Source organism: Oncorhynchus mykiss, chromosome 7, assembly GCF_057628025.1.
Source record: "Oncorhynchus mykiss isolate SJ-2025 chromosome 7, ASM5762802v1, whole genome shotgun sequence".
NCBI lineage: Eukaryota > Metazoa > Chordata > Actinopteri > Salmoniformes > Salmonidae > Oncorhynchus > Oncorhynchus mykiss.
This window is the reverse complement of record NC_143028.1, coordinates 59,428,455-59,446,415: the sequence shown is the minus strand read 5'-3', so window position 1 is coordinate 59,446,415 and position 17,961 is coordinate 59,428,455. Positions and strand designations below refer to the sequence as shown.

Below are 17,961 nucleotides of genomic sequence, written 5' to 3'. Positions count from 1 at the left end.
CTACTTTAGCAGTATGCTTAGGGTCATTGTCCTGCTGGAAGGTGAACCTCCGTCACAGTCTCAAATCTCTGGAAGAATGAAACAGGTTTCCCTCAAGAATTTCCCTGTATTTAGCGCCATTCAGACCAGTTTCCCAGTCTCTGCAGATGAAAAACATCCTCACAGCATGATGCTGCCACCACCATGTTTCACTGTGGGGATGCTGTTCCCAGGGTGATGGGAGGTGTTGGGTTTGCACCAGACATAGCGTTTTCCTTGATGGCCAAAAAGCTACATTTTAGTCTCATCTAACCAGAGTACCTTCTTCCATATGTTTGGGGAGTCTCCCACATGCCTTTTGGCGAACACCAAATGTGTTTGCTTATTTTTTTCTTTAAGCAATGGCTTTTTTCTGGCCACTCATCCGTAAAGCCCAGCTCTATGGCATGTACGGCTTAAAGTGGTCCTATGGACAGATAAGTGGTCCTATGGACAGATACTCCAATCTCCGCTGTGGAGCTTTACAGCTCCTTCAGGGTTCTCTTTGTTGCTCCTATGATTAATGCCCTCCTTGCCTGGTCCATGAGTTTTGGTGTGCGGCCTTCTCTTTGGCAGGTTTGTTGTGGTGACATATTCTTTACATTTTTTAAATAATGGATTAAATGGTGCTCCGTGGGATGTTCAAAGTTTCTGTTTTTTTTTTTCTTCACCCAACCCTGATCTGTACTTCTCCACAACTTTGTCCCTGACCTGTTTGGAGAGCTCCTTGGTCTTCATGGTGCCACTTGCTTGATGGTGCCCCTTGCTTAGTGGTGTTGCAGACTCTGGGACCTTTCAGAACTGGTGTATATACTGCGATCATGTGACACTTAGATTGCACACAGGTGGGCTTTATTTAACTAATTATGTGACTTCTGAATGTAATTGGTTGCACCAGATCTTATTTAGAGGCTTAATAGCAAAGGGGGTGAATGCAAGCACCACTTTTCCGTTTAAAATTTTAGGAATTTTTTGAAACAAGTTATTTTTTCCATTTCACTTCACCAATTTGGACTATTTTGTATATGTCCATTACATGAAACCCAAATAAAAATATATTTAAATGACAGGTTGTAATGCAACAAAATAGAAAAAAAGCCAAGGGGGGTGAATACTTTCGCAAGGCACTGTATATACACATTTGTGCACTATATAAGGAATAGGGTGCCATTTGCGGTGCAACCAATCCCTTTTTTCCCAGCCTACTCGAACTGACCTGCATGTTGACATCAGCACCGTTGTTAACTAGCAGCTCGAGGCAAAGCGCCCCGTTGGTGGAGACAGCGGCCAGGTGCAGCGGCGTGCAGCCGCGCTGGTTTGGCTGGTTGACGTTGGCGCCTCGGTTCACCAGCTCGTTGGCAACCGCCTCCTGGCCTGTGTAGCACGCCATGTGGAGCGCTGTGTTCCCAAAAGTGTTGGGCTCGTCAATCTGACGCAGAGATAAAGAGAAGGTAGAAATTACACAACAACTAGAGATGATGGTGGGGTTTGGGGATGTTATATGGCCTGGAGATAAAAAACAATAAGCACATTTCAACAATAGGAAACCACCTGACACATGGAGTGACCATATGATGGTGACCTGATGGAGCCTCACTCCCTGACCCCTCACCTCTGACCCCAGCCGCAGCAGGTACTTGACCACCTCGATCTGGCCGCTGGCAGCTGCGGCGTGGAGCGGGGTATAACCTCGCTTGTCCCTGCACATGGCGTCCGCACTCCGCGACACCAGTAGCTTCACGATCTCCAGATGCCCTGAGGGAAGAGGAGACAACCATACAATCATGGAACATATACAGACACACACGGATAGGTTAATGAAATCCAAATCAATCTTCTGCTTGTGCGTGAGGATATGTGATTCGGCAAAGATTCTCTTATCTTTGTACAGTGTATTTGGAAAGTATTCAGACCCCTTGACTTTTTCCACATTTGGTTACATTACAGCCTTATTCTAAAATTGATTAAATAAATAAAAAATTCCCTCAATCTACCCACAATACCCCATTATGACAAACCGAAAACAGGTTTTCGTACATTTTTCCAAATGTATTAAAAATAAACAGAAATACCTTATTTACATAAGTATTCAGACCCTTTGCTATGAGACTCGAAATTGAGCTCAGGTGTATCCTGTTTCCATTGATCATCCTTGAGAAGTTTCTACAACTTGGAGTCCACCTGTGGTAAATTCAATTGATTGGACATGATTTGGAAAGACACACACATGTTGATATAAGGTCCCACAGTTGACAGTGCATGTTAGAGCAAAAACCAAGCCATGAGGTCAAAGAAATTGTCCGTAGAGCTCCGAGACAATATTGTGTCGAGGCACAGATCTGGGGAGGGGTACCAAAAATTCTCTGCAGCATTGAAGGTCCCCAAGAACACAGGGGCCTCCATCATTCTTAAAATGGAAGAATTTTGGAACCACCAAGACTATTCCTAGAGCTAGCAGCCAAAAGGCACCTAAAGGACGCAGACCATGAGAACCAAGATTCTCTGGTCTGATGATTCAACTCTTTGGCCTGAATGCCAAGACTAACATCAGGAAGAAGCTTGGCACCATCCCTACGGTGAAGGATGGAGATGGCAGCATCATGCTGTGGGGATGTTTTTCAGCAGCAGGGACTGGGAGACTAGTCAGGATGGAGGAAAAAATTAACAGAGCAAAGTACAGAGAGGTCCTTGATGAAAACCTGCTCCAGAGCGCTCAGGACCTCAGACTGGGGTTAAGGTTCACCTTCCAACAGGACAACAACCGTAAGCACACAGCCAAGACAGACCAGGAGTGGCTTCGGGACAAGTCTCTGAATGTCCTTGAGTGGCCCAGCCAGAGCCTGGAGATCGAACATCTCTGGAAAGACCTGAAAATAGCTGTGCAGCGACGCTCCCCATCCAACCTGACAGAGCTCGAGAGGATCTGCAGAGAGGAATGGGAGAAACTCCCCAAATACAGGTGTGCAAAGCTTGTAGCGTCATACCCAAGACTCGAGACTGTAATCGCTACCAAAGGTGCTTCAACCAAGTACGGCGTAAAAGGTCTGAATACTGATTTCATTCATTTATAAAAAAAAAAAAAAAAAACATTTCTAAAAACATGTCTTCTCTTTATCATTATGGGTTATTGTGTGTAGATTGATGGGGAAATGTGTTTTATTTAAATAATTTTAGAATAAGGCTGTAACATAACAAAATGTGGAAAAAGTCAAGGGATCCGAATACTTTCCCAAATGCACTATATATAAAGATGCCTTGATGGGAAGTCTAGAATGCAAGTTGATTTGTAGATCAGTGAGTCTGCTCAGTGCACAGTGCCTTTGCTCAGACCAATGAGAGAAGTGTCAGTAACCTCCTTTAATGCGGCTGAATTACCTGACGCATGAAAAAAGTGAAGACCGGACTTATGGAAACATAAAATGCCGGTACAATTTTATAAACGCCGACAGACAATTTGTTTGTTCAATCTTTTTGTATTTGTAAAATTAATAATGCTAGAAATTGTGGTGGAAATGCCTTTATGCGCAAATATTAATATAATAACCATCATAATGAAGTAAACTTGGAGTCACGCAATATGTTCTGTGGTCCTCCCACTACGACTCGGGAAAGCATGCAGTTTATTAGGCTACAGATGACTACAGATGAAATAAGTTAGGATGAATTTCACAGGAGGTGAGTGCAAGGTGATGAAAAAATATTGAGGGTCTTATTCTGGTGACATGATAATCGATGCTTGGATGTCATTTGACAAATAAAAATAATATCGCTCTTATCCATAAGAATATGCGAGCTGTTGGCTAGAGTGCATGTGCCAAGACCAGAGTGGGTACATTTGCTACAGTTCTTGAGAAAATGCAATGGAAATCCATTTAACTTGTATTTTTCCATTCGGTACATTTAACAGCAAAAGTTATTTTTATATGCACAATGTCATCACGTACAGCCTTTAATCTGCAAAAAGTCTGTTTGATGGAAACATCTCTGGAGGGAAAATGCCCATATTTTTCTATGCAGATTTCAGAATATTCGCATTCAAATCTGTCGCAAATTGGATGGAAACCAAGCTTCTTTCAGGAAATGTGTTCGTTCTAAGGTCCAACCCACCGAGGTATGCGGCCCAGTGGATTGGCTGCCTCTCCTTCTTATCGCTGGCACTCAAGTTCGCCCCTTTGTTGAGGAGCAAATTCACCATCTGGAAACAGACAGGAGATAGTGAGTTAAAACCAGCACACTCAAGACACCTTTCTGAGTAGAGGATGAACAGTTAATCACCTAGGCTACGTCTGAATTTGCACCAAACCCCTATATAGTGGACCCTATGCAGGCCCTGGTCAAAAGTAGTGCACTATATAGGGGATTGGGTGCCATTTCAGTGTTACTCATAACCCTCCACCCTATGACCTCTAACCTCCACATGGCCACTGTGTGCTGCATGGTGCAGAGCTGTCCTGCCGGAGCGGTCTGCTACGTTCAGGCTGCTCAGCTTGGGGATTAGGGCCTCAGCGCAGCGTGTGGCCCGGTTCGCCGCCGCCACGTGCAACGGCGTCTGCCAAAACTTATCTCGCAGATTGACCTCCGCATCCTGCTTCAGAAGCAGCCCCACAGCCTTCTGGGAAAGACAGAAGGAGAATAAATAAAAAGGATGAGGAGTGTGACTATCACTTACATTCATATAGATACTCATTCAAGAAAGGAGGTGATGGGTTATAAGTATGCAAATTAATTTCAAAAGCTGAGCAATGCTATTAAGACTGATGAGGAATTCAAGTGAAATGACTGTAGAAGGATTTACATATAGTACTTGGCATCATGGTCTTACTTCATTCCGTGAGGCAGCTGCCCGATGCAGGGGTGTCAGCCAGCCTTGATCCTTAGCATTAACACTAGCACCTGAGAGAGAGCAAGAGAAAACTCAGTCAACCATTCTGTAGCTTTCAGCTCAACTGCACATTCAGCTAATCACAATGCCCCTCTGATCTCAGATGGTCAGTGACATTTGCACACGTATCTGGTTTCATTAGCAGTATATTCATTTAGGATAGGGCTTATCAACCTCTGACTATAGGGAAGGGTTTCAATGCTGGTTGATATTCTAACAGATAATGAGATGAACCTTTATTCCATAATATGATAGGGATAATTGAGTGAATAATGCAAATCCCTCTGAAAAGTGTCTGTCTCATGCTGGAGAACGTTACCTGAATTAATGAGGAGGTCCATAATGTGAACGTCGCCCAAACACGCAGCAGCATGTAAGGGGGTACGGCGTTCTTGGTCCTGAGGAGAGAGAGCGCAGACAGAGAAAGAGTCAGCAAGAACCCAGATTAAAGCCCACAGTTGGTTTTGATCACATCATTGTATTAAAAACAAACAGCAAGTTGAACGATACACCTCAAAGGCAGAGAATATAAAACGTAATTCCGCTGCTAATAGGGTTGAACTTGAAACCAACTACATAAAATAGCTTTTAATTACAGGATATTGAAAATACAGAAAGAAATAGCTCAAGTAAAAAGGTATGTCATACATGTTGGCCTGTAGCCCGTCTCCTCAGAATATTCATTATGAACTTTTTTTTCACAGAAAATAATTAGTTGTGATTAGGTATGCTGTATATACAAATGTGGCAGGGAGCAAGATCATATGTTTATTTTTATTCATTCTGTAAACCAAAAGGGCTTGAAATCCACCTCAGTGAGTAAAATTGCTCAGGCATCTATAGCCTGTTAATGGACCCTGTCCTCCGTACTGGAATGTGTGTGTGCAGTGTAAACCCACCAGTGAATGACTCATGACAGTGAAAGGAAGGAAGGGAGGCGTGTGGGGAATGAGGGCTCAGGCCCGGTCTCACCCTCGCAGCCCTAGTAAGGAAATTACTGTCTTATTCTCCATACGCATCATTCATTCACTGACTGACTGGAGGAGGAAGCCGTTTGAGGATTTTGGGCCTCCGGGACAAGAGGCTGTTTAAGGACAAGTATCCCTGTGGGTTTTGGGCGTACAAGTCAAAAATGTTATCTTGCACAGCAAGAATTCATGTTTGGATGCATGTAGGAATCAAAACAATGTTAACCATGTGAAAGTGAAGCAAAGGTAGCTCAACTGCATATTACTTTTGCTGTGGTAGAACAGAATGTCTTCTTTGACTTGAAGCAGTGATTGAATAGCCCCAGGGTTTGTGGCTTCAACTAAGTATTGACAGTGATATAATATTTGACCTCTGCCAAATATTGACTCCATTGTAAATGCAAAATATTTTAATATACAATAGAAACTGATTTAGGTTGTTGTGACATTTAACAAATTGCAGCTACTGATTTTACATATTGGCACCAAGCCATATTTGAACCAATGCTGATTGAAAGCATGCACTCAGCAATTTGCGACCCCTTCCTCTCCACTGTAGAAGTTCCTTTCCACTTTCTACACACCCCTATTCACATTAGGTGGCCTCACCTTGCCCTGTTTCAGCACCTGTGAAACTAAATGTTAAGACTGGCTGTGTGTGTGTATTAAGTGTACCTAGAGAATGGTGTCAGGGCTCTAACCTGACAGCCAGCTGGTCTGATTACCAGAGGGGTGGACTGAACGAGTGAGGAATCTAGACTGATCGGCCACACACTTGGATGGAAGAAGATACTTTCAATCTCTCAATGCTAAGCTTTTCCTCCCATCGATCCCTTAATCGTAAGCTAATATGTTCCTTGTCTTCAAATACATGGAGCATATGCACTTGTGTGCAATGCAACCACACACACACACAAAATACAGCTTACACTCAAGATGGTTCTTGAAGAGAACAACATGCACAGATACTGTTGAAATCTGCGACCAAGAATCTGAAGTGTGAAATACTGTGGGTATAACATTACTGCTCCACATAGCATTATTTATTTACTCTGTGGCGTTAACTATATCTGATTCACAGTTGATAGGAAGGTCAAATCAAATCCAAGTTTTAGGTCACATGCACAGGAGGTCAAAGCCTGTAGAGGATTGGAGAGGTAATCCCTTGCTGTTTAACTGGCTGGCCCATTAAGAAAGTGTCTAGTATGTGTACCATAGGAGGTGTGGAGTAAATTGATTCACACAGGGTCATGTTAATGTGTAGCGAGCCATCTTACCAGTGCATTGACTTCTTCATTCTTGTGCAACAAAAACTTCACTTCCTCTGCATTTCGGCTAAATATAGCCTGGACCAGCAAAGTCTGGAAGAGAATAAAGACACATTAAATATTTTCAGATTGATATAGGATGGACCTGCGTTATCTGGTCCAATTTCTTGCAAACTTCTTTGCATTGTGCTGCTGCATCATGCAAGTTGATATTATAAGAGGTCATTGTCATAGACAGGTGTGGGATCTGGGCATTAGGCTATAAAATGTGTGACGCTTCCCTGATAACACGGGGTGGATGAACGACATTAGCTAGCTATCCACTTGACTGGGAATTGTTAAACTGACAGACACTACTTGTCATATGTGGCAGCGTTAGCTGCGTGCACCCAACACAACATACTTCGCTTGGAATTGGAAAACGCCTCACGCACGCAGTAATTCAATCGTAAATGCTGATTACATTTCTGTACCACATGCAACTATAAAAAGTTAGCGGAATACACAATTATGTCCAGTTAGCTCGAGACTTTACCAACACAGTAGTGACAGCCCAGTCCATAGCTAACTAATGCGGACTGCAGCGACGACGTATCGACCTAGATAGCTAGTTTCCTAGCTGTCAGCTAGTTGGCTAAGAATGTGACCGTCATTACTCCTATATTGTTGGTTATTGACGTCTAAACAAGTTGTTCATACTGAACATCATAAAATCCCAAATGCTTAGCCAGATAGCTGGCTACTATTCTGAATATGTCATCGTCCATACCGATACCAGCTAACTACGTTAGCTATGGGATGATAGCCTGGTTAGGGAAGCTGGTGTGTACATGATATTGCCACATTTAGTAGTTAGGCATTAGCAAGCGAACAAATCAGCGGATATACTTTTAGCAAACAATACAGTCCCACGTTATACTTCATTTTATTGGAGCATGTAAAATGTGATTACACTGTATCGTTAAAATGGCCATAAACGAGCTTAGGCCAAGCACCGTACGTAGTTAGCGAGACCTAGCAAGCTAACGTTAGCTAGCTATCTATCAAACCCGCCCTCATAAGGAAACAGTGATAAAGAAAACAACGGTTTCCAAAAGGAATACTAGCTTTAATTCGCGTTACCTACCTGGTCTATTATGTTAAGTATTCCCATCTCCTAGTCAGTCAGGCCGGAGATCCTTCATTAGGATCGGATGGAGATGTAGCTAATTGCGATATTTTTGTTTTATTGTGGTAATTGTTCGGGGAAGGGTTTGTTCTGCGTCCGTGTGTGCTAGCCGTTGTTTATTACACTGATAGACACAAGTGGTGCGTACTTGAACGGCGGCCGTCGGTAAAAGCTAGTATGTACAGTAACTACAAGCAGCGACATACAGTGGTCACTTTGAATATTGCACTACAATCTATCCATAAAATGTGTAAATGTAATAGTTTTAGTAACGTCGTAACTATATCAGAAACAAAACATCTGTCTGCAATGGATATTATACCCTCTAACGTTATCTGCCTTATTCAAGAAAACTAGCTGGACTATTTTTTTTGTGTTAGATAGATATTTCAACTTTTTTTTTGGGGGGTTGAGATAATTCATCTTCTGTAGCAAGATTTACAAAGTGATGAACATATGGCTGAGGGACAGCTATTGGGGAACGGTGGAGGGATTTTGGAGGGTTCGGGTTCACGTTTTTTGGCCTGGTGGGAGACCTGACAACACAGTAGTGAGCAGGGCATTGACCCAGGATGCTTCTGTGTGTCGCTCTGAAGGGGAGTCTGTTGGATGACTGGTATGATGTAGCTGTTGAGCGGCTTCACTGCAAGTATACTGTATGTTTCGGATATTCAATAAACAATTAAATATATATATAAAATAAGAAGAAGGTAAGAAGCTGGCAGACGAAACTGTTTAATACGTAACCAGCTAAAGAGTTATGGCATTTCATTCGATTTAGGCAAGGAGTCGAGCAATGTTAGTTTGCAAGCTGATTATCCTGTTACTAAAATTACATTAAAAATGTAATTCTGATGGAATTAGGCAGTTAGGTAGCACACATGCTTTTCAGAACGTGTGTGTGTGTTGTGAGCAACATTAGCTGAGCAACAATAGTGGAATCGGCGATTCGCCTTGATTTTGGCTCAATAGGCCTGGTATATTCCCACGTTCAAGGAGCTTTACATTTTTATGGGGTTATTTAGCCTAAAAACATGTATGCCTACCTATAAGCTCAGCCTAGTAAGAGTGGCCAAAATGGTGTTTAGCATCCCCAGCTCTGCAAGTGTGGAGAGCATATTCGCCGCTGGCCTGCTCTTCTGACACCAACGCATGAGCTTGAAGCCACATACTGTCCAAAGTCCTGTTTCTAAAATGTATTCAAAGGCACTAAAGTCATTTTTCGTTTAGTTTGTATTTAATTGTAAGTAAGTCACAGCCTATACTGGAATGGCCCATACCATAACCCCACCGCCACCATGGGGCACTCAGTTCTCAACGTTGACATCAGCAAACCGCCCCATACACGCTATCTGCCACAGTTGAAGCCAGGATTCATCCGTGAAAAGCACACTTCTCCAGCGACGCCGAACTGCAATCAGGTCAAGACCCTGGTGAGGATAACGAGTTGAGCTTCCCTGATATGGTTTCTGACAGTTTGTGAATAAATTCTTAGGTTTTACAAAACCCCCAGTTTCATCAGCTGTCCAGGTGGCTGGTCTCAGTCTATCCTGCAGGTGAAGAAGCCTGATGTGGATGTCCTAGGCTGGTGTTGTTACACGGTCTGCGGTTGTGAGGCCAGTTGGACATACTACCAGATTCTCGAAAATTATGTTGGTGGTGGTTTATGGTAGAGAAATTAATATGAAATTATCTTGCAACAGCTCTGGTGGACATTTCTGCAGTCAGCATGCCAATTCCACACTCCATTGAAAATTGAGACATCTGTGGCATTGTGTTGTCACAAAATTGCACATTTTATTGGCCTTTTATTGTCCCCAGCACAATGTGCACCTGTGTGTCAGTTTCTTGATATGACACGTCTGTCAGGTGGATGGATTGTCTTGGCAATGGAGAAATGCTCACTAACAGGGATGTAATCTAGTTTGTGCACAAAATTGGAGAGAAATAAGCTTTTTGTGCATATGACAGTTTTCTGGGATTTTTTATTTCAACTCATGAAACGTGGGACCAACACTTTACATGTTGCATTTACATTTTTGTTCAGTATATTTGGCATTGGTCAAATGGGCAGGTATGTAGGCATGTTCCTCAATCAGTTGTCAAAATGTGGGTTGAGACAAGCATGCATTGGCAGGCAAGCTGGAGAAGGGTGAGCAGGTCTGTGTATCAGTGTAATTTTGATGGCCAACTACAAGCTGAAAAAGTTTGAGTGTTATTTACTATTCCCTCATTAGATTTGAGATCATCTCACTCTGGCTAACAGTTGTTGATGTGCATAGGCAACTGAGTGAGAGAGAGCATACCTTTTAATGGTTGTTTGATCAATTGGACTGTAAAGTTCCCAAATATAAGAGGACTCCCGTGGTAGTTACCTATTTGCAGAAATCATTGTGGTGTATTGTGGCTTTTGGCGAATGCTTTCTAATGATCTAAAGTCACGCTGTTGCCACTGCCTGTAAACATAATCGGTAGACCTCTAATCTAGACTGATTTTTCAACACCAATACCGATTATTGGGGGACCAAAAAGCCGATACCGATTAATCGGCCAATTTCTTCACTTTTTTTGTTGTAATAATGACAATTACAACAATACTGAATGAACACTTATTTTAACTTAATATAATACATCAATACAATAAATTAAGCCTCAAATAAATAATGAAACATGTTCAATTTGGTTTAAATAATGCAAAAACAAAGTGTTGGAGAAGAAAGTAAAAGTGCAATTTGTGCCATGTAAGAAAGCTAACGTTTAAGTTCCTTGCTCAGAACATGAGAACATATGAAAGCTGGTGGTTCCTTTTAACATGAGTCTTCAATATTCCCAGGTAAGAAGTTTTAGGTTGTAGTTATAGGAATTATAGGACTATTTCTCTCTATACCATTTGTATTTCATTAACCTTTGACTATTGGATGTCCTTATAGGCACTTTAGTATTGCCAGTGTAACAGTATAGCTTCCATCCCTCTCCTCACTCCTACCTGGGCTCAAACCAGGAACACATCGACAACAGCCACCCTCGAAGCAGCGTTACCCATGCAGAGCAAGGGGAACAACCCCTCCAAGTCTGAGCGAGTGACGTTTGAAACGCTATTAGCGCGCACCCCGCTAACTAGCTAGCCATTTCACATCGGTTACACCAGCCTAATCTCGGGAGTTGATAGGCTTGAAGTCATAAACAGCGCAATGCTCGAAGCATTGCGAAGAGCTGCTGGCAAAATGCACGAAAGTGCTGTTTGAATGAATGCTTACGAGCCTACTGGTGCCTACCACAGCTCAGTCCGACTGCTCTATCAAATCAGACTTAGTTATAACATAATAACAGACAGAAATACAAGCCTTAGGTTATTAATATGGTAGAATCCGGAAACTATCATCTCAAAAACAAGACGTTTATTCTTTCAGTGAAATACGGAACCGTTCCGTATTTTATCTAACGGGTGGCATCCATAAGTCTAAATATTCCTGTTACATTGCACAACCTTCAATGTTATGTCATAATTACGTACAATTCTGGCAAATTAGGCAGTCCAAACTGTTGCATATTCACTGACTCTGCGTGCAATGAACGCAAGAGAAGTGACATAATTTAACCTGGTTAATATGGCCTGCTAACCTGGATTTCTTTTAGCTAAATATGCAAGTTTAAAAATATATACTTCTGTGTTGGAGCAGCAGTCCTTTTTCACGAATACGCATCGATTATATGCAACGCAGGACACGCTAGATAAACTAGTAACATCAACCATGTGTAGTTAACTAGTGATTATGATTGGTTGTTTTTTATAAGATAAGTTTAATGCTAGCTAGCAACTTACCTTGGCTTACTGCATTCCCGTAACAGGCAGGCTCCTCGTGGAGTGCAATGTAATCAGGTGGTTAGCGCGTTAACTAGTTACTACTAGTTAACTAGTTAACCGTAAGGTTGCAAGATTGAATCCCCGAGCTGACAAGGTCATTCTGCCCCTGAACAAGGCAGTTAACCCACCGGTCATAGGCCGTCATTGAAAATAAGAATGTGTTCTTAACTGACTTGCCTAGTTAAATAAAGGTGTAAAATACATTTTAAAAATTGGCCAAATTGGTGTCCAAAAATACCGATTTCCAATTGTTATGAAAACTTGAATCGTCCCTAATTAAGCGGCCATTCCGATTAATCGGTCGACCTCTAGTCCAGATCAAGGTTAATGATGGCAGGCCTGTGTGGCAAATGGCTTATTTGCATAAAGGCCTACTGTAGCTCTGATTGGCTATGGCGCACCGGTCTGTGTAGACTCTGATCCTGGACAAGACATGTTTTTTATAGGCTTTATTTACTGCAGTGTCTATTAGTTGTCCAAACACACTGCCGCTTTCCCACTCTATTGCTATAGAAATTTCACAAATGCCTTACTCTACATCATTCGCAAACATTCTATAAATGTATGAAAACTACCATTATTTAAGTGCTTGCTTGTCATAATCTAAAAAAGGTGTCATTCTTCCTGGGGGTGTATATGGACAGCATTTAATACGATTTCATGTTGCTAAAACAATGTCAGTTCCACTTTAAGTGCACTATTCATGCAAAGGATGAAAACGTGAGGGAACATTATTTAAAATAAGGGTTACATGGAGAAAATCAGACCTCTGAAATGAAAATGGATGGCCCTCCTTTCAGTAAATATATTTTACCTAAACCCTCCCTGAATCCCTTGAAAAAGGTGACCCTCCCCTAAACCCAAAATAATAATTAAAGTGGATATCACAGAACATGTCTACCGTTTACCCATACTTCATGGACAGACCAGAGCCTACAATATGCAGTTTTAAAAACTGTTCTTCATTCTGTAAGCATTACATAGCAACGTGTAACTTTTGATAGAGCAAAGTGCTGAGGGTTAGAAGGTTGAGGGTTCGCAGACCACCGTGGACGAGAGTAGGGGTGGATAGATCTCCTTTATAGTAAAAGCATTGCATGAATCTATCATTGTATTTGCAGGTCTGGAAAAAAATTGCCATTTATACACATTTCATGTAATTTTACATATTCATCTTTTTTTTAGTACAACACAAATTACTAATTATTAGGCTAAGAATAGACAGAGTTAGGCCTTGGGTGTTAATTTCTTCATATTTCTCCATTGCCAAATCAGTATGTCTTGTTTGCAACTAAACTGGCCCTGTTTGCGAATAATTAAAACTGTGAGATCATTAGGTATCTGAGCATGGTACTCTCGAAAGTTAGTCCTACCTTTCCACCCCCCAGTCAGAGTATGCCTACCGATGAAGAAAAATGTCAGCTTTAACGGCTGGCTACTCTTTTTCCGTGAATTTGATTACTTCCCAAGCAAAGTCAGCCTCTGAATGTCAAAGAAACAAAAATAATGATATCCCCATGTGCATCGGAGTTACGTCTTTCCCGGGTATTTTACAGCTTGTTTCTAGCTTAAAGCATCACTGACCAAAACTCTGTTATAGAGTACTTTACATATTCTGATCCGTTTTTATTTTCTTCAAGATCTTTAACTAACAAGGGGTAGTGCTTTTTGACATTTTCTTTAATTAAAGGTAAGCCTATTGCATACCCTCTCAATTCGAGTCTTGTTTTTAACTTAACAGCCCTTCGCAGAGGTAGGCTATTTAAATTGTGCCATCAATGGATATAGCAGTTTATAGCCTAATTTCGTCTGTCAAACTGGTAGGCCTACCTCTTTCTTAAACAAATAGACTCCAACAAAATTCCCTCTTCTTGTTAGTAAAGTCTAATTAAAATGGAGACGTTGAAATGAATGTCTACTCTAATTAGTCTACTTTCAGCACGAGCTGTCCATTTCTGATTGATTGTGCCGGCTCCTGCTTTCAGTTTCAGCACCACAATGTAAGTTTCTCCAATTTGGCTTATTGTGAGGTCATTAACTCCAATAAATACATAATGGGCAACAAAAATATTGTTTTTATTAAAATCAATTATAGTAGTAGCAAGCTATCAAAGTTTACCTCTGGTCCTCATCTTCACACTCTCCTTCTCAAACTAAAAATAACATAGGCTAGTCTGCGTGCAAGACCAAGACTAATCAAACTTAGATTTTCCTCCTGAACTGCCATCGTAGCCCTACACAGTACAGCCATTGGTTAAGCAGCACACAAAGTATTTGATCAGCAGAGCAGGCCGGGGCTCAGGGTTGGCAGATTCACTGCAGTGTGTAATGCAGCCTAGTTTGATTTATACCATTCCAGCAGCTATCTTAGAAATATAACTTGACTCTGTGCTTCTTCACGAATGCATTTCGTAGCCTATAGATCATTTGATTGCGACCACACTAAATAGCCTATAGGGCCAATTGATATTGCGTGCCCAGCAAAGATCAGAGATGAGGGGTGGCATTGGGCACACATCGATATATAGCCTAATAAGCAACTCGTTCTAAAACATTGAGAAATGTTGAAATGTAATCAATTACATGATCCCCCTGGACTATGTTAAAAAAATAAAAATAATTAAATACTAAACCCTCCCCCTTGACTGAAATATTAAAAGCATGACCCTCCCCCATTTTCCACCATCCCTAACTGACACAAACACAGATACAACTTTAACGGAATATTTTTGCTCATTTTACAATAGCTGTGGGTGGCTCTTAAAATATAATCTTGGGGTGGCACTGTGGAGGATAGATCATACTGCCATGGGACTGCACCAGCTGGAAATAAGTATTTGGCCCCTTTCTAATTTTCTCTACTTTTGCAAAAAAAATTCTACTGAATTATCAGATCTTCAACCAAAACCTTCTTCTAGAACCATCTTTCCAAAGTCTTGATGATCATCCAGGTGCTTCTTGACAAACTTGAGTCAACGGGTCCCATTATGCCTGGCGAAAACCAAACACTGCATTCCAAAGTAATAACCTCTTCAATCTAAGCCTACTAGAAAGTGTGTGCCCTCAGGCCTGGAGGGAAGCAAAAGTCATTCCGCTACCCAAGAATATTAAAGCCCCCTTTACTGGCTCAAATAGCCAAACAATTAGCCTGTTACCAACCCTTAGCAAACAAATTGATTTTTTTTGGTGACCAGATACAATGCTATTTCACAGTAAACAAATTGACAATAGACTTTCAGCACGCTTATAGGGAAGGACACTCCACAAGCACAGCACTTACACAAATGACTGATGATTGGCTGAGAGAAATTTATGATAAAATTGTGGGGGCTGTTTTGTTAGACTTCAGTGCAGCTTTTGACGTTTACCGATCATAGTCTACTGCTGGAAAAACGTACACTACTGTTCAAAAGTTTGGGGTCGCTTAGAAATATCCTTGTTTTCCATGAAAACATACATGAAATGAGTTGCAAAATGAATAGGAAATATATTCAATATGTTGACATGGTTATAAATATTTTTTTTTAATTGAAATAATTGTGTCCTTAACTTTGCTTTCATTAAAGAATCCTCCATTTGCAGCAATTACAGCCTTGCAGACTTTTGGCATTCTAGTTGTCAATTTGTTGATGTTTTCTGAAGAGATTTAACCATGCTTCCTGAAGCACCTCCCACAAGTTGGATTGGCTTCATGTGCACTTCTCTTGCTTCATGTGCGTAAGAAGTACCATATGGTCAAGCTGCTCCATCAATAGGGTTGAGATCTGGTGACTGTGCTGGCCACTCCTTTATAGACAGAATACCAGCTGACTGCTTCTTCCCTAAATAGTTATTACATAGTTTGGAGCAGTGCTTTGGGTCATTATCCTGTTGTATGAGGAAATTGGCTCCAATTAAGGGCCGTCCACAGGGTATGGCATGGCGACGCTAAATGGAGTGATGGCCTTCCTTCTTCAATATCTCTTTTACCCTGTACAAATGTCCCGCTTTACCACCACCAAAGCACCCCCAGACCATCACATTGCCTTCACCATGCTTGACAGATGGTGTCAAGCACTCCTCCAGCTTCTTTTCATTTTTTCTGTCTCACGAATGTTCTTCTTTGTGATCCGAACATCTCAAACTTAGATTCGTCTGTCCATAACACTTTTTTCCAATCTTCCTCTGTCCAGTGTCTGTGTTCTTTTGCCCATCTTTTATTTTTATTGGCCAGTCTGAGATATGGCTTTTTCTTTGCAACTCTGCCTAGAAGGCCAGCATCCCGGGGTCACCTCTTCGTCGTTGACGTTGAAACTGGTGTTTTGCGTGTACAATTTAATGAACCTGCTAGTTGAGGACTTGTGAGGCATCGGTTTCTCAAACTAGACACGCCAATGTACTTGTCCTCTTGCTCAGTTGTGCACCGGGGCTTCCCACTCCTCTTTCTATTCTGGTTAGAGACAGTTTGCGCTGTTCTGTGAAGGGAGTGCTACACAGCATTGTACAAGATCTTCAGTTTCCTGGCAACTTCTAACATGGAATAGCCTTCATTTCTCAGAACATGGATAGACTGACGAGTTTCAAAAGAAAGGTCTTTGTTTCTGGTCATTTTGAGCCTGTAATCAAACCCACAAATTAGAGGTCGACCGATTTAATCAGGGCCGATTTCATAACTCTGTATTTAAAAAAAAAATGTAACACCTTTATTTAACTAGGCAAGTCAGTTAAGAACACATTCTTATTTTCAATGATGGCCTAGGAACAGTGGGTTAACTGCCTTGTTCAGGGGCAGAATGACAGATTTTTACCTTGTCAGCTCAGGGATTCAGTCTTGCAACATCACGGTTAACTAGTCCAACGCTCTAACCACCTGCCTCACGAGGAGCCCGCCTGTTACGCGAATGCAGTAAGAAGCCAAAGTGAGTTGCTAGCTAGCATCAATCATAATCACTAGTTATAACTACACATGGTTGATGATATTACTAGTTTATCTAGCGTGTCCTGCGTTGTATATAATCGATGCAGAAAGGACTGTCGTTGCTCCAACGTGTACCTAACCATAAACATCAACTCCTTTCTTAAAATCAATACACAGAAGTATATATTTTGAAACCTGCATACTTAGCTAAAAGAAATCTAGGTTAGCAGGCAATATTAACCAGGTGAAATTGTGTCACTTCTCTTGCGTTCATTGCACGCAGTCAGGATATATGCAACAGTTTGGGCCGCCTGGCTCATTGCGAACTAATTTGCCAGAATTTTTTGTAATTATGACATAACATTGAAGGTTGTGCAATGTAACAGGAATATTTAGACTGATGGATGCCACCCGTTAGATAAAATACCAAACAGTTCCATATTTCACTGAAAGAATAATGTTTTGTTTTCGAGATGATAGGTTATTAATATGGTCAAATCCGGAAACTAAGGCTCGTATTTCTGTGTGTTATTATGTTATGACTAAGTCTATGATTTGATAGAGCAGTCTGACTGAGCAATGGTAGGCACCAGCAGGCTCATAAGCATTCATTCAAACAGCACTTTTGTGCGTTTTGCCAGCAGCTCTGCTGTTTATTAATTCAAGCCTATCAACTCACGAGATTAGGCTGGTGTAACGATGTGATGTGAAATGGCTAGCTAGTTAGCGGGGTGCCCGCTAATAGCGTTTTCAAACGTCACTCGCTCTGAGACTTGGAGTAGTTGTTCCCCTTGCTCTGCATGGGTAACACTGCTTCGAGGGTGACTGTTGTCGATGTGTTCCTGGTTCGAGCCCAGGTAGGAGCAAGGAGAGGGACGGAAGCTATACTGTTACA

General features: G+C 41.6%; 1 protein-coding gene across 2 annotated transcripts in view; it reads right to left on the bottom strand.

Moving 5' to 3' along the window:
• The window catches only part of LOC110528255 (serine/threonine-protein phosphatase 6 regulatory ankyrin repeat subunit C), a 36,364-nt gene extending 27,851 nt beyond the window's left edge, over nucleotides 1–8,513 (bottom strand). For both annotated transcript variants that reach the window (XM_021610152.3, XM_021610154.3), the window contains exons 1-8: nucleotides 8,263–8,513; nucleotides 7,146–7,229; nucleotides 5,220–5,298; nucleotides 4,841–4,911; nucleotides 4,430–4,630; nucleotides 4,126–4,213; nucleotides 1,631–1,773; nucleotides 1,235–1,447 (exon numbers count right to left, since the gene is read on the bottom strand). In XM_021610152.3, the coding sequence (XP_021465827.2) occupies nucleotides 1,235–1,447; nucleotides 1,631–1,773; nucleotides 4,126–4,213; nucleotides 4,430–4,630; nucleotides 4,841–4,911; nucleotides 5,220–5,298; nucleotides 7,146–7,229; nucleotides 8,263–8,289 (906 nt within the window). In that variant the 5' untranslated portion in view covers nucleotides 8,290–8,513. The remainder of the gene's footprint in view (nucleotides 1–1,234; nucleotides 1,448–1,630; nucleotides 1,774–4,125; nucleotides 4,214–4,429; nucleotides 4,631–4,840; nucleotides 4,912–5,219; nucleotides 5,299–7,145; nucleotides 7,230–8,262) is intronic.
• Between the last annotated feature and the right edge of the window lie 9,448 nt (nucleotides 8,514–17,961).